At 36.5% G+C, this 17,502-nt stretch overlaps 1 protein-coding gene across 4 annotated transcripts in view; it reads right to left on the reverse strand.

Annotated features, from left to right (window-relative positions):
- OPA1 (OPA1 mitochondrial dynamin like GTPase) overlaps window positions 1–17,502 on the reverse strand; it is an 86,563-nt gene that overhangs the window by 19,160 nt on the left and 49,901 nt on the right. For all 4 annotated transcript variants that reach the window (XM_005201501.5, XM_005201500.5, XM_005201499.5 and 1 more), the window contains 4 exons: window positions 13,806–13,946; window positions 11,909–12,025; window positions 9,607–9,700; window positions 9,019–9,129 (listed from right to left, as the gene is read on the reverse strand). In XM_005201501.5, the coding sequence (XP_005201558.1) occupies window positions 9,019–9,129; window positions 9,607–9,700; window positions 11,909–12,025; window positions 13,806–13,946 (463 nt within the window). The remainder of the gene's footprint in view (window positions 1–9,018; window positions 9,130–9,606; window positions 9,701–11,908; window positions 12,026–13,805; window positions 13,947–17,502) is intronic.

Here is a 17,502-nt window from a genome sequence, read left to right on the forward strand (position 1 = left end):
AACACAGTAACACATAAATAGAATCCACTTTAAAATGATAACCAAAATTCAATTCATAAATTACTAAAGAGTCCTTTCCTATCCTTATTCTGACTTTTGTCAGTTAAAAATGTGGCTTTTAAGCAAAACGAACACACTTGCTAGTAAAGCATTGAGTACCAGTAGCCTGTTTAAGATTTTAGAGAAGTAAATATCCTTTTAATCTTGTACCAATTTATCAATATCCTTCAATGCTGTCCTTAAAAGACAGACTTAGTGCATGAAAAATGTGCTTGATTCTAAAAGCCCCATTTTGAGTCTAAATTTTCTCATCAATAACCTGGAAAGCACACAATTTGGACTCATCGTGTGGAATCATGCCTGTAAATAACTACTTCTCTTAACACAGAGGACTCTCCCTGAGGATTACTTTATTCTTTGTGTCAGCTCACACACACTCTCTCTTTCCCTTTTTTGGGCTACAACACAAAGGCAGACTCTACTTCATCTCTGCAGACTCAAGGTAAAAATAACTCTTCACTCTCTTTCTTAGCTGCTTTGTCAATTTCATTTTACTAGGAAAAATATTTCACAAAGGCAGAATTTAGAAACTCAACCACTTTTACCCTGAGAAGATGCCTGAAAGACCTCAAACACTGATAACATAACACAGGAAGTAGTTATTTATTCTGCAGTGAAGAAAAAAATTCCAATCTTTTTCAAATATATTCACATCTACTAACCATTCCAAAAAGTACTAAATATCAGAGAGAATAAAAATACTCCAATTGACTTAAGACTTCCTAATAAACACACACAAAAATGAAAACGCTTTGGTGAATTGGGTGGGCCAGTGATTAGACATCACAGGTGACCTAGAAAGCAGGTGTTTTGTTAGGGATGAAAGCTAGATCACAAAATGTGAGCAAAGGAATGTGTGGATACAGAGCTAAATGCAGGACATGTGAGCTGTTCCACAAGAGAAATGAGATGGCAGTTTCCTGGCAACACAGAGGAACGCTTCCTTAGGATGAGAAAGCTTCCTTTTCCCTCTCTTTTAAGTTAAGAGAAGTGGGCTAATGAAGAGTCTGTATTGAAGCAACATGATTCAACATTCAGCAAACATATACAATGTATGATTTACAAAGTAAGGTGAATTTACGAAAGAAGCTTATCACTTGGGCAGAAGAGATCATACATAACAGACATGAAAAAACTCTCTTAAATTGGTTATTTTGGTTGATCTACAGTTGTCTATAGTGGGAAGCCTGCCTTATGCTCAATTAAACAACACTGGCAGTTACCTCAGTAAGGTTTCTAACCACTGAAGGAAGGTAAAAAAGCAGAGAGGAGGAAAACACTAGCTCAGGACCAAGAGAGAATAATGACATAGAAAAAGGAACAGTGAGAGAGATTAGAAAAAGAGAGACAAAGGAAAAGAATGCTTAGAAGCATGCTAGAAGCCAGCAGAGATGAGAAACCAGTACTGAGGTTCTATAATTATTGGCCAAAACTCACAATAATAGTATTTATATATAAATGATGCCACAAGATTGTCTAGGTACCTAGAATTCTACAACTCAATACTATCCTCTTATCCTTTAAATCAAATCCCTTCAAAATTAATTTTCTTTGGTTATGTTTACAGAAACAAAATGGACATGCTACTACAGATGATGGTTCAAATAACAAATTTTCAGTAGTCACATGATTTATCACACTCTACTAAAAGAAGATACATGAGAATTTCATCCCAGTTACTAACTTGGCAGATTGTACTGCTGTAAACATGAAGAACTCTCTAGAGTACTGGTTTGAGGGCATGGCATGAATAGCTATTGTGATGCATGGCAAGAATCACCTACGGAGACTTGGCAAAATACGCATGCCAGAGCCCTGGCTCTGGGAAAGGTAGTTTAAACATGACTGCCCTTTTCTACAGTTTTAAGTTTCAGATTCTGAGTATAATCTTTCAAGGATAATTTTTAGTCTCACACTGCCGTGTGGCCGCTATTTTTATCCACAAAGGCCCTCAAAGATTCTGTAGGTATGGCAGAAGTTTAGGAATGTGGAGGAACCAATGAAAATTAAATTCAAGAGGTACCTATTTCTTTTTTCTAAATGAAGAACAAAATTATTCTTGCTGAAGCTTTTCTCATCTTTATATTTTCTGACTACTTTTTACCCAAGTTTTAACACGGTGTGAAGAAACTTAACTCTTATAAATTAGAATTATATTTTAGAGATAATGAAGGTACTTCTTAAACTGGAACAGCTAAAGAGCATTTCTCTTCCAATCTTAGCTTTTAAATGTAGCACTGGATCATTCTGCTGTTGCTCCCTTTTTATGTAATTTATAAAATTAAATTATAAAGCCACTAGTATACCAATCATGAAGAACAAAGTTTTCATTAAAAAAAAAAATTCGTTACTATCTGATAGCTCAGAGAAAAAAAGAAATTTCCATTTGTCATCTATATTTCTAAGTTTTTAGCATCAAAACTGAATCTCCTGCACACTAAGATACAAAACTTGTATCTTTACCCCATTCTAATTATCAAGAGAAAGCACAGAAAGGATAAGAGGAGACTGGGAAAGAGAGGAGATACAAAGACGAGCCCCACCAGCATTGTATACTCCCAAGAGAAACAAACTTTAGGATTCAAGAAACAATTGCTGGCTGTCTGGGAGATGCTCAGGCATCAAACAATAAAGAACAGTCAACAGAGGCAAGCGGCCGAGCATGCTGCTGCGACTGCTACTCTAATCCCCAGGGCTCTAGTAAAAGGGCCAGCTGTTGCCACCTCGCGTAGGGAGTCAGCAGAGCAAATTAACTATGGGAGAGAAAAGCTGCGGATATTGGAAAATTCTAATTTACCAGCCTCTTTAATCTATGCTGTTTTTAACATTAAGGGCATCAAAATTATCATTAAAATAAGCCTGTGCAATGGTAGCCCAAGTAAAAACTGTATGATTGTTTTCATATTTCATTAGTAAATGAAATGTAAATATGAAATATTTGGCTTTGACTGAAGCTTATCTTCTCTTCATGTAAAATACAAGAAATATGAAGAAATATACTGAAGCTTATTATAAAACATCTCAACACTCCCACTCCTAGACAAGTTCAACAAAAAAGTTCAACTAAGAATAACAGCCATTATGCTCAAGTAAAGGTTCTGTATCTGTTACAGTTGGATCTTAAGTCTCTAAGTATAAACACAACAGACTGAAAAGCTGTGTCTAGATTTTGGGCAACTTAGATACTACTTACCTATGGCGGAATCTGATTGAGTGCACTTAGAGACAGGTCTACAAGTCATATAAGGAAAATTAACTTCCTTCAATGTTTACTGGTACTGTTCACACTTTAGTGTTCTTCTACCCAGACTTCCTAATTCTGTGAAAGGTTTCACACTGTTTGAAAGTTTAAGCTGCAATGCTTTTGTGCTACAGGAAGTACGCAGGATGACCATGATCATGATCGTAACTAGTATGTACATCTTTCTGACCCACTCCATAAGGGACCTGTAAACTATGGAAGTTTCCAAATACACAAGACCATTTCATATACTTATATTGCCTAATGCCTTGAGGTTTTTTTCTCCCCTCAGAAAAATAGTTCAGCACAGTACAAAACCTGAGCTCAAATCCTGGCTTTACCACAATGTGGGTGTTTTTAGGACTCTGTTTCTTTATTATATATAAATGATAAAAAATGACTGTACCTATGAGAATGTGAAAATGCGTTTTAAACACATAACTTAATATCTGGCATAGGAAATGTATTTAAATATTAATTCATTTTCACAAGCAGAATCAAGTTCTGATACAAAAATGAAAAGGAATTTATTGTAAAATAAGGAGAGGAAAATCTAAATGACTGCTAATACTCCTTTAATTATTGGGAATCAGTGATTCTTTGATGATTTACACAAAGAATGAAAAGTATAACTCAGACTTTAGTGAATAAGAGTTGAAAAAGAAACCTAAGCTCTAAACTCCTTGCAACTGATATCAAGGTCCAAAAACTCACAATAATCTAGTTAACTGTTGATACAATATTCATAGAACAAACAACAAAAGAATCCCATGCTGTGCTGATGAAACTCAGCTGAGCAACACTACCAGCGGCTGTTACCAGTGCCCAGACACTCAGTTTCTGGGCTGAAGTGGAGAATAAATTCTGAAAAAAAAGTATACGAGGTTTTAGCAATATTATTTTATATAATGACAATCATAAAATAGATCTTATAAATCCTAAACAGATTATACAAAAATTTTGAATTGAGCTATATAACATGCTGATTTTTCCCTCTCCAAAGAAGGCATTTTAAAATTGCAGTCTATTTCAATAAATAGATAGGACACATTATTAAAAATTATGCTGGGAATCCAAATGGATTTTATCTAAATTAATGTTGTACTTAAATATCTATAAAAAAGAAATCCTGAGAAAATATTCACTACAAAATCAAAAGAATTTCATCAATGTCACAGCAGATACCAGGCAGTTGTGAATATGAGTAGACATTGCAAAAAAGGGATTAAGGTGGAAAGATCAGTTATGTATTTTATTAAATTGTCCATGAGGTGACCCAGTCTTTCAACATCTTCAGAGATGATGTTTTCAAAAGTCTCATTTTCTCTAAAGTATTTTCAAATGATCCCTGATCCTGTATCAGGATATATCCTTTTTCATCCTTTTCTCAGACTTAGCAAACAGTTTTAAGAATACCACAAAGAGCATAATTTTCCTGAATCATTTACTGTCATTATGCCTCACAAGCCCCAATTGTATTGTGTGTTAGCTACAAATAAGATTATTTCCCTAAACAATCTCAATCTAACAATCAAACTTTTAAAACTGATAACAGTGACATATGACTACCATGTAACCCTCAGATCCCCACCAGCTGTCCCATTAACATCCTTCAGAGCAGAAAGATTCAGTTCAGGATCACATACATTGTATTTTGTTTTCCTGTTCTTGGTCTCCCTCAGCTGGAACAGTTCCTCAGTCTTCCCTTGTCACTCACGATCTTGATACACTTAGAGATTACAGGCCAGCTACTTTGTAGACTGTGCTTTAACTTGGGTTTTTCTGATGCATCTTCATGATTGAATTTAAGTTATACATCTTTGGTAAGAAAATCACAGAAGTGACACTGGGTTCCTCTCACTGAATTCTCTAAGGTATCACATAGTTCTGATCTGACCATTACTGATATTATTTTAACCACTTGATTAAGGTGGCTATTACCAGTCTTTTCCAACATACAGTTACTCTTTTTTCCTTACGGTGTCCTTCTTTACTTTGATGCCCAAATTGTCCTAGTGTTGGCTAGCAGGAGCCTCTGCACGTTGGCTTCTGTATCTTGTTGACATGTCCCTATCATCCTTCAACTACTTCCTTACTTTCTACATCCTCAAGACGCCCCAGGGTCCTCCTGACCTTTCCCTGTTCCACCGATGGAATCCACTGTGCTTCTAGAGTCTGGGTTCCTTGTATGACTCCTCAACCGATGAGCCTTCTAGGACTAGAAGAGGTAAATTCTTCTTTCATCTTTCTAATTCTAGTTTTGTGGCTTCATTTCAATATTGAACGTGGTACCTCTTCTTAAAATGAAAGAACATCACAGTATTTTTTATGTAATCATCTTAAAGTATCATCAGTTGCTGAACCTCCAAAGTAAAGCGGTGAAATGATTTGAAAATGGGCAAGCTTAAGAGTGGCAAAATACATGATGCATCCAACTTGTACCAATTTCTATAATATTTCATCCTGTATTCATTTCAAATTGTAAAAAGCAAAACAAAACAGAGCCCTATCTGCTTCCCTTTCTCTAAATTTCATTAACCAATTTAACATATTCTAATTGAATATGTTATACCAGGAACTTTGATCTGTGTAATACAGTAGTAACCATTAAACTTTGAAAGTTTTCTGGCTGAAAGTATCCATGACCATATTCCCAAGTGTTAGACTGAAGATAAACAGTACGGAAAAGGTACTCTCAAGATTCTTTTTCAACTAATGGACAAAGTCATGTGTCATCTCCTTTAGTGTGACTGATGAGGCTGAGTCACTGGTCAAACACTTGCTTCCAAGGACATTATCTGGTACAGAAACATGATGATAATTATATATTTATACACACACACAAAAGTGGTAAGTCATTTCAAGGGAGTCATATGAGTACTTTTTCAGGAAAAACAGCAGGAAAACATAAGAATTGGCTTAACAGTACACAAATTTGTGTTAGAAATATGCTTTCTTTAAATAATCAAATTGGGAGTGAAAAGTGATGGGGTTACACAAGACTCTATTAAAGGGACTTCCCTGGTGGTCCATTGGCTAAGACTCCCAGCTCCCAATGCAAGGCGCCTAGGTTACACTGGTCAGGTAACTAGATCCCACGCTCCAACTAAAAGTGCGCATGCCCCAACTAAAGAGCCCACGTGCTGCAACTGAGCCGCAGCACACCCAAGTAAATAAATATTTTTTAAAAAGAAGACTATTCTAAAACTTGAGAAAAGACACATCATTTTCTAATCACTTAAAAATGCATCTTCAGGTAAAACACATGGAAGTACTTCACTGTCTGATAACTATTTCTTAAGAGATACGAAAGAAATAGATCTGTATACACTGTGAAACTGATACATCTCTTCCTGAACAGTACTAATTCAGCATAAAATTATGAACCAGGAACTTACAAATGTTTTTTGAACCAATTTCCCTAACAATCCTATAAAAAAAGAACTATTGTAGTACCACTCTTTCACAGGAAGTTAAGGCTGTGGGAGATAGCCTGCCTAAGAAGGGGGAGACAGAGCATGAGATGGTTCGATGGCATCACCATTGAACAATGGAACATCGACTCAATGGACATGAGTTTGAGCAAACTCCAGGAGATAGTCAAGGACAGGGAAGCCTGGCTCGCTGCAGTCCATGGGGTTGCAAAGAATCAGAATACCACTGAGTAACTGAACGATGACAACAAAGTACATGGTAGCTCAGATTTAAGTACAGACCTGTGAGTTAGCACAAACTTAACTATACTGCCAAAGTGGCATGAAAAACTGAAAGAAGAGCAACAGGAGATGGAAACAAAAGTTAGAGTGAGGTATGTTTCAAAGAAAGATTACCTAAAGAAAAGAAGGAAAAGGCAAGGAGAAAGAAATAAGAAGCTGAGGTAAGCTGGGAGGAGAGAGGAGAGGACAAACAGTGGAGGAGAACACGCTGCTCTGGCACAGGGTGGAAGACCGGAAAACTGCCTGGTTTTTCTTGGATGTACTTATCAGCTTAAAAACTGCTTTCTGTCGAGCATGTGCTATCTTTCGGACATCAGAAAATTCATAGACAGTAAAGCTAAGTATACATTGAAAGGAAAAACTACTGTTTCGTGAAGCTAAAATAAGGGAAACTTATTATAAGGTTAACGCAAACAGAAGCAATGACCACTAGTATTTTTATTTAATAATATAAATCTTTCACGGATTTCCTTAGATTCAGAAGTATCTAAGTAAATCTTAACATGAAATCCAAACAGCTTAAAGTGAGGGATTCACTAGCACCCAGGAAAGAACCCCCTGACCCCTATACCCTGAAAACAAAGTGACAAAGTGACGAATAAGGCCCAGCGAGATTGAGGGCTGAGGGTAGGGAGCCATAGCATTCTGGTATATGTGTTAAAGCCAGACCAAGTTTAAGAGGGCATTCACATTAGGGTGTGGTGACCTGCCCAGTAGTGAGGAGAGGATTCATGGAGGAGGGCAGGCAGGCAGTGCAAAGTGCCAAAGCACAGGCAGACAAAAATGGTATCTCTACAACAGCATGGTCAGGATTCAGGTGAGGAAGAGTCCTTGTGTACTTGGATAGGGAGGAGGAGAGACGCCTGGCAGTGTCAGAGCATGAGATCAGTTAAAAGGACTCCCTCAGGAAGGGCATCCTGGCACAGAATGTCACAACTGAGATGAGGTGGAAAGGGTATTAACACAGGGGGAGGAACTGTGGTGATGGCCTGGAGTCAGGTGAAGAGAACCTGAGCTGGGTGAGGACATTTGAACAATGAAGGGGACAGTGACAAGTTTAGTTAAATGTAAGAGGACTGATCAAAATAAGTAAATATATTAAGGACACTAAGAGCCAGATTTCTCATTATCAGAAAAATGAATTATAAATACGGAAAAGGGGAGATTTCTCTGGATGGTCCAGTGGTTAAGAATCTGCCTTCCAAGGCAGGGAATGTGGGTTTGTTCCCCAACTGGGGAACTAAGATCTCATGTGCTGTGGGGCAACTAAGCCTCCATGGCACAACTGCTGAGCCCGCAAGCCAGAGCAAGAGGTCCTGCATGCCCATGTGCCACAACTAACTAAGACCTGATACAGCCAAATCAATAAATATTTTTTAAAATTACAGAAAAATAGAAAATTAGAATGAGCTCAGTATTTGATTAGGAATACAGTTATAAATATGTGTATATGTGCACATACACAAATATGCACACACATGCATATTTGTTCCCTTGCTCCACTGAGCACTTCTGGGAGCAGTGGTATTTCAGTAACAATAAATGTATCTAGTTCCCAGCTCTTGATTTCTAAAGGTTGTGCTGTGCTTAGTCGTTCAGTTGTGTCTGGCTCTTTGCGATTTCTAAATATCATTCTACTAAAAAGGGAAGCTGGGTCAGGGAAAATAAAAGATGCATATGGAATATCTTGTGATATGGAAGGACACTATAAGGACAACAGGTGAAACTTGAATTGAGTCTAAAAATTAGATGTAGTAATTTATCCTTGTTGTTAAAATCTTGATTTTGACGGGTGCTAGGAGAAAATTCTTGTTTCTAAAAAGTACACATTAAAATACTTGGAACTGATGGAACTTTAGGACAGCAACTTTCAAACAGTTCAAGGGAAAAGAGCTTTTTGCATACACTTTTCTGTAAGTTTACAAGAAATGGAGAAATAAATGGACATGGGGAAGGTGAAAGGAAAAGGCAGTGAGATGGAGGGCAGGCAGGATTACTTACTGAGGTCTTCGGCCAGTTGAACTCGTTTGCCAGTAAGCAATTTTACCTTCTTCTCACTGTCTTCAGCAAAATCTTCCAATACCTCTTTAACATTTTTCTCTAATCGCCTGACTGTTTAAAGCAAATAAAGAAGCACCATTTTTATGAACGTACAAGAATGACAAAGGTAACAATATATGTAGAGAGCAAATTCTTATTTTTCTCACCATGGTAAATCTGTTGTTAAGTTCAGATTTCTCAGTTATAGGGAGAATCTCTACCTGATATACAGTACTTTATATATTCTCAGAGATAGTCTTAATCTTAAGCCCTAATATTTTTATGGAAGTACAGATTCCCCCAAATCCTAAATGATGCTTAGCACCCCTTTCATACCAGAGTTTTTGGGTAATAAAGACTCCTGGTATGTTTATTTCCCATAATTCTCAATTATGATTTTATTTTCATTAATATTTTAAAGGCAAATTATGTTTTGTTTTTTTTTTTAAATAAATCTAATTTTCAGGAAGTATTTTGGCATCCTTCTATTTAAAATGAACATTACTGTTTTTTGATGTCAAATTAGAAAGCGGTACCTCTGTGGCTTACCTTCAGTGTTTGTAAGTTGCTGTCTTAAAGTATTTGCGGTGATAGCAAGCATACGCTGTATTCGCCAAAACAGGACAACATCATTGCATTCCAACTGAAATATGAGGTGGTTAAGATTACCAGATGCAATTTAAAAATGAAAACCACAATCATGAACCCATACAACTACTAAAAATATTCAGATTTACCTAATATACATATTCCTCTTACAGAGAGAACCTAGTGATTTTTTTCTGTATAGATCTATGAAGTTCTGCATGATTTGGGTTTTATCCGCTGCACAGCTACATAGTTTTGATTTCAATGACAAAGCAAAGTAAACTTGGGAGGTAGAGCATTTCGTTACATTCTATACAAGTAGAAGTCCACAAAATATATCCTTAATTAGCATTTACTTTCAGCTAACAATCACATTATCTTAAATATGTCCTCAGGCTAACCTCTTTTCTTTGAATGTGCACTCAAGCCATTTTTGAAATTCACATGCATATGAAAATAAATTAGTGATATTTTAAAAAAGAAGCTTATCCTCTGGGTGAGGAGTAAAAGAGGAATAGGGATTAAGAAGTACCAACAACTATGTATAAAATAAGTAAACTACAAGAATATATTGTACAGCACAGGGAAACATAGCAGTATTTTATAACAACTTTAAATGGAACACAATCTATAAAAATACTGAATCCCTATACTGTGTACCTGAAACTAATATAATCTTGTAAAATCAATTATACTTCAAAAAAAAAAGCTAGCATGCTGCTTCTCAAAAGAGGGAGACATAAAGCTTATTCTATACAAAGAGGTCTTTCCAACAATTGTGTGCTAGCTGCATGCGTGCTCAGTTGCTCAGTTGTGTCTGACTCTTTGTGGCCCCATGGACTGTAGCCCGCCAAGCTCCTGTCCATGGATTTTCCAGGCAAGAATACTGGAGTGGGCTGTCATTTCCTCCTCTAGGGGATATTTCCAACGCAGGGATCAAACCCGTGTCTCCTGTGTCTCTTGCACTGTAGGCAGATTCCGTACCACTAAGCCACTGGGGAAGCCACATTCCAACAATTAAAATGACGAAAAAAACTTGTCAATTTTTACATTGTCACATTTAAACAAAAATTTTCTTTTAAGCTGCTCAAAAGAAAAACATTTTATGGATCTCAAATAGGACTGCTGATTAGCAGAGCTCTTTCAGTATACTTTGAAAAGCATTTCTGCTTGCATGAAAATGCTCAAATACATTAGCCTACTGCCACCTAGGGGCTACCCTAGGTCTATGGAGTCGCAGAGTCATATAACTGAACAACTAACACGCACACTGCCACCTAGGGGTTACTCTGTAAAATGTGACATTAAACTGTGCAATTGTCCATTTTAAGAACTTTATACAGTTCTTTAAAGAATTAGTTAATGCAAAATTTTCATGATATAAAGAAAGAATTATAAAATGGAGAAAAAGCATGATAAAAATGTATTATATTATTATTTCCACTATGAAATGGATGATTATGTTATAAATATACACACATACAACATGTGGTAGCTCAGAGGATAAAGCATCTGCCTGCAATGTGGGAGACCCGGGTTCGATCCCTGGGTTGGGAAGATCCCCTGGAGAAGGAAATGGCAGCCCACTCCAGTATTCTTGCCTGGAGAATGCCATGGACAGAGGAGCCTGGTGGGCTACAGTCTGCAGGGTTGCAAAGAGTTGGACACGACTTAGCGACTTCACCTCACCTCACCAAGGGGATTATAGGCTTCCCTCATAGCTCAGTTGATAAAGAAACTGCCTGCAATGTGGGAGACCTGGGTTTGATCCCTGGGTTGGGAAGATCTCCTGGAGAAGGGAAAAGCTACCCACTCTAATACTTTGGCCTGGAGAATTCCATGGACTATACAGTCTGTGGGGTCACAAAAAGTGGGATACAACTGAGCAACTTTCACTTTCAAGGGGATTATAAATTATTGTTTACTTTTGTATGTTTTACATTTACCTATTCCATTTACTTTCCAAAATAGAAAAGTTTATCTTTCTAACATAAAGTTAATCCTTAAAAGTCTTTCAAAAGTAGCACAGTGCCTATTATACACACACAGTTTTACAAGCACTGGAATGATAGCATGTAAAATGCAATTACTACCAAAGTGGCAAATATCTTTGAGAAAAATATGAGTTAGGCTATTCTTTCTAAATAATGCATACTTTTTTTCTCAGAAGATCAAAAGACTTTAATGCCAAACCTCAAGGTTACTTTTAAGCACTTAAACAACTATCACTAAAAACATTTCTCCTTGCTTTCGGAAACCTTACCTCAGAATCAACAAAATGCCTCTGGTAATAATAGAAGCCTCTTCGACAAAGGTTACAATGGTTTAGAGCTGTTTTTAAGAAATGTCTTCTATAAACTTGGTGCCAAGTATCCTTAATCTAAAATAAAAACGAAGAAAACCAAGGCCAAAAAGTTACTGTATACCCTCCAGGTTGATCAAACACATTTTGAAAAGTCATATACAAAGTTTATTTATAAAAAATTAAAAACAACAGCAATGTTGTTATTCTGTCAACTGTTTATATCCATTAAAAATTTTGTTTCAAGATAAAGATTAGATTACTACTAATCTGACTCCTTAACAGTCTTTGTACTTCAAAATTTGTACTGTTTCTAACAAGCATTATTGTTAATAATGCAGTAGAGTAGACAGGGTGGGGATTATTTTCCCCTAGTTAGAATTAAGGTGTCTGAGGCAAATGAGGTTGTGAGCCTTGACTGAGGTCAGTGCTAGACTAGGAAGCTGGTCTTAGACCATGTCCATCAATCCAACAAGATTTCCTTTCTTATTATTAAATTTCATTGTTACCTCAGCAATATGATACCCCATCGTTTTATTACTATATAGTCTGTCAGAGTGTCCAAGGTTCTCTTACACCACTGTCTTTTCTTGAGCACGACAATGATAATGTTGAGAAAGTAAACAAGCGTCACCAACACCATCTGGCGGTTGGGAAGGGGGCTGAGTTTATACCAATTGTTAGAGGCAGTATTACTAGCTAATGGAGTGGAAATGTACCAGAAGTCACATCTCTTGACATCTAGCCCATCTAGATTACAGTACTTTGTTCAGTGAACACAGTTTCTCTTGGGGAAAAAACTGGTGTTTTCTTACTCACAGAAAGTAATTAAGATATATAGCCAATCCACATCCTAAGATATGGACAAAGTCCCTCCTACTGTATTAACCATTTATAAAGTTCAAAAGTACCCAACCAAACACAATTTATTGTTAGTGAGAACTAGGACTAATGTGGATAAATTACATCTATATTCAACTAATAACTGCATGTAATCACTAGCTTTAACTTCATTTTCAATTTATAAACAATGAGATATATAACAGCTTTATCTGTTTCATCAGTTTTCTTTTCTTGTTCTGATCTCTGGTTAATTTTTTAAATAAGTATACTCTTTTCTCAAGTGCAGAGACGTAAATAGCAAATACTTTTAAAAAGAATTTATGTGTGGCTTTGAAATTTCTTAATGATTATTTTACCCACTAGAATTACTTTTCTAAATGGAATTCACTTAAGCTAATATTAAAATGAAGTTGATCCTTTACACCCTAACTAGGGAATATAGATCCAGAAACACAATTGCTTCTTAAAGACTTTCTCCAAATAAGCATCATGAAAGTGAAAAAGTACTACTCTAAACTATAATTATATAGCATCATATTTATTTTAAAAAAGGAAAAAGAGATAGAACTCAAAGACATTATCCAATTTACTCATACACATTAAGTATGATTAAGATACATATGACTGAAAAAACATACATATAAATGAACTATATTCAAGCAAAAATTTTATTTTGTAATCTGACCCAGTGTAATGTGGTGTAGAGATCTGAATGTGTTTCATCCCCTTTTGCCAGAACTAACTGCTAAATTTGCCCAGATACTTCCCTTTTCTAGGTCTCAGGTTCCCCATTTACAAACTAAAGCATTACACTTAAAAAAATAATACTGAGAATAAAATTTCAAATTTTTTCCACACTCAAAATCACTGAGTTCTTTTTGTCAGCAAAAGCACCCATGATCAAAATCAAATTAAGTACTTAAGTATCTAGGTAATATATTAGAAGTAAAAACATTTTACTACAAGAAACAAAGACTTAGGAAGCAAACTCATGCCTTTCAGCAACGTTTATTACCAAGCTCGGGTCTACTTCTACTCCTCGTGATTCAAGGTTCTTTCGGACTGTCGTTATCTCATCACTCGCAAGGTAAGCTGGGTGCTCCTCATTACACTTCAGCATCTTCTCCAGTTCATTCTTGGTTTCATTGTGAACACACTTTGAAATGTTTTAAAGAGGACTGTGTTTATTAGATAGTTCATGACTTGGCATAATTATAAAAAGAGAGTCCCAATTTTAATAAATATATTACTTTGGCACGACCGGTGACACACGCTCAATCATAACAAACAAGGAAGACCAGAACAGCACGGCTTATGAATGCAAAACAACCTGGACATATGAAGGGCCACAGGGGGAAGGGGATTAGCCCTATTTACTGTATTTTACTTTGGCTGAAATGTTTTACTGTCCAAATTACAGAACAAGACACCTTACTATGCACTTCGTTTCTTGACCTTAGGGTATGAGTTCAATCTAGGAAAAAGTACCCTGTATACATGGGAAGAGATAATGTTCTATGAATGCCTTATATCTAAGAACTGGATGACTATAAGGCCCTGTGCCTGTTGACATAGTCTTTTTCTCATAAATTAAATATGAAAGTCATAGTTTTTTTTTTAAGTCTTTTCATTAAAAATCATTATTAGACTGCTTCTGTGAGGTATCTATCATTCTTAAATTCACTTCAAGTCTCTTCTAAACAATTATATTGCTTATAATCTCTTCACCAAATGAGGAAAACACACACACTAGTGATAACTTTGAAAGCAAAACTAGTGTATGGTGTCAAAGTAACTTTATATTTTCAGTTTTTCATTCTTTCCAAATTGCATGGTACAGGAAACTAGCTTCAAATTCACTGAATTACACGAAACAAGTTACTGCCATAGCATCTTGCCCATAAGAACAACACTTAAACACAAAGAAATGGCTTGTAAATGAAACTATTAAATACTATTCTCTGAAAACATGACACATTAAAAGACATTTAATAAAGAGAAATTTCACTGTCTTCTTAAACTTCTGCTATCTGGTCTGAGAGAGGAAGGAAATCTCTAATCATGACATCCTCCCACTCTTCCTGTCCTGTTTCACTTCCACTTGTCCACCTGTCCCCATCACACTGGGTGTCCAGGAGACCACTACTCTCCTGTCTATCCTGACCAAGATTTCCATTAGTTTAGCTCAATGTGAGAATGCTTCAAAGGACTGGATCCCGCACCCCCCCCCCCCCAATTAAGTAAAAGTAACAATATAAAAGCAAAAAATAATTTTCAGAACATGGATTTCTCCTCTTCAACACAGGACAAAATTAAGTTTCTTTTCCTAAGTCCTGCCAATTCAAAAAGAAATGAAACTGTTACACAGCTATCTAAATTTGCAGTATGAGACTTTAGGAATATTCTCAATCTCTTCTAGAATCTGTTTCTCAATAAAACATCCAGGTATGAAGCCTAGACCAGTGGTTTTCAACTGGGAGTGGGAGGGTTAGAGAGATTAGAGAACTTAATTCAATGATTCTGACATGAAGCTTTGTTTTGAAAGAGAAAACAAAACATACCTATACAAACACCTCCCCTGTGATTCTCCTGTCACTCCCCTCTCCAAAGGATGGCCTCCATTCATCTATGGATCTTATGCACGCTGCCCTGAAACCCTAGAAGAAAGTTTCCTCTACAGATCCTTGCTTTGACCTTAAAACTACTGGGTTGGCCAAAAGGTTTGTTCAGGTTTTTCCTGTTGTTGTTTTTTTATGGAAAAACCTGAACGAACTTTTTGGTCAATCCAGTAATTCCCCTGCTTCTCTTTAAGGGATTCCTTTTAAGTTCAAGTTCCTGAGAAAGTAACATACAACCAGGAACCATTTTTCTCTGAGAATGTTTGGCTAAAGCATATTTACAACTAGTTGCTGAATTAAGTTCTGCCATCATTGGTTGTTCTAGACCTAATTAAGCCTAACTAAGCCTTACTCCTTGGAAGAAAAGTTATGACCAACCTAGATAGCATATTGAAAAGCAGAGACATTACTTTGCCAACTAAGGTCCATCTAGTCAAGGCTATGGTTTTTCCAGTGGTCATGTATGGATGTGAGAGTTGGACTGTGAAGAAAGCTGAGCGCCGAAGAATTGATGCTTTTGAACTGTGGTGTTGGAGAAGACTCTTGAGAGTCCCTTGGACTACAAGGAGATCCAACCGGTCCATTCTGAAGGAGATCAGCCCTGGGATTTCTTTGGAAGGAATGATTTTAAAGCTGAAACTTCAGTACTTTGGCCACCTCATGTGAAGAGTTGACTCACTGGAAAAGACTCTGATGCTGGGAGGGATTGGGGGGCAGGAGGAGAAAGGGACAACAGAGGATGAGATGGCTGGATGGCATCACTGACTCGATGGACGTGAGTCTGGGTGAACTCCCGTAGTTGGTGATGGACAGGGAGGCCTGGAGTGCTGCGATTCATAGCGTCGCAGAGAGTCGGACACGACTGAGCAACTGAACTGAACTGAACTGAAGCCTTAAGGGTCAGACACCACTTTCCCTGGAGTTAATCTGCCTTACACCAGTTCTTTCTAATCAATGTCTCTTCCTGTCTCAAAGTCAGAAATATTTGATGGATATCCTTGAAATTCTTTTTTGAAAGACTGCCTCCCCGCAGTCCATCTGGAGAGCAGAGGTAACTAACTGATGTACTCTGAACACAGGCAAGTGAGTGAGTGAGGGAGTGAAGTTGCTCAGTCGTGTCTGACTCTTTGTGACCCCATGGACTGTAGCCAGGCCGGCTACATCCATGGGATATTCCAGGCAAGTATACTGGAGTGGGTTGCCACTTCCTTCTCCAGGGGAACAGAGGCCAGACCCAACCGTAATTCCGTCAACTTCATCAGGTTCTCTTCAGTCTCTTCATGACTCATTTTCCCAAAAAAAAATCAAATTAGAAAGAAAGACAGGCGGAAGACTGTCTTTTCACTATTTTAAGACAACTGGGACTCAAGATAGTCAGCTTATGAAACAAGAAATGTGTAAACCAGAAAAAATAATAGGGTGCTGATCATATAATTAATATATATAATTCTTTTTAAAATGAAAACAAAAAATAAAGAAAAAAATATGTGATATATCATTTGGTAACCTTTTATTCTCTTTATCTGCTCTTTCAGTATTTCCACATTTGATGGTCTCATTTTGCTAATTATATGGATTCAAGAAAGGAAGAAAGGAAATGAATTGTACGCCACCTTTTTCTTATGCATTACTTTCTTCATCTATATATTTTGATTCTCTATTCTATTTACAATCTTTATTTAAGGAATTGACATAAGAAAGAGATAGTGGTGTAAGATTCAATGCTAATAGGAAAAGAAACCATAACAAGGAAGGAATAAAAATGGGTAGAGGGAGGATTTTAATGACTACACATTTTCCTATTTATTCACTTATAAAGTTACTTATATGTGCCTTACCATTTTGTTAAAGTGCTCATTAAATGTTTATAAAATGAATGAATTATATAATTCTACTTCCTGTCTGAATTTTTATACTTATTTTGTGAACACAGGAGCAAAAATGCAAAAGAATAAAATAACTTGAATAGACAACAGAAAATTTCAGTGATAACAGAATAAAAAGTTATCATATCTTTTATTCTAATCACATTTATTCTACATCCTCTGAAATCTTTATCATTTTTTTCTTCTGTTTAAACTTGAGTCTTTATTT

The sequence above is a fragment of the Bos taurus genome, chromosome 1, assembly GCF_002263795.3.
Source record: "Bos taurus isolate L1 Dominette 01449 registration number 42190680 breed Hereford chromosome 1, ARS-UCD2.0, whole genome shotgun sequence".
Taxonomy (NCBI): Eukaryota; Metazoa; Chordata; class Mammalia; order Artiodactyla; family Bovidae; genus Bos; species Bos taurus.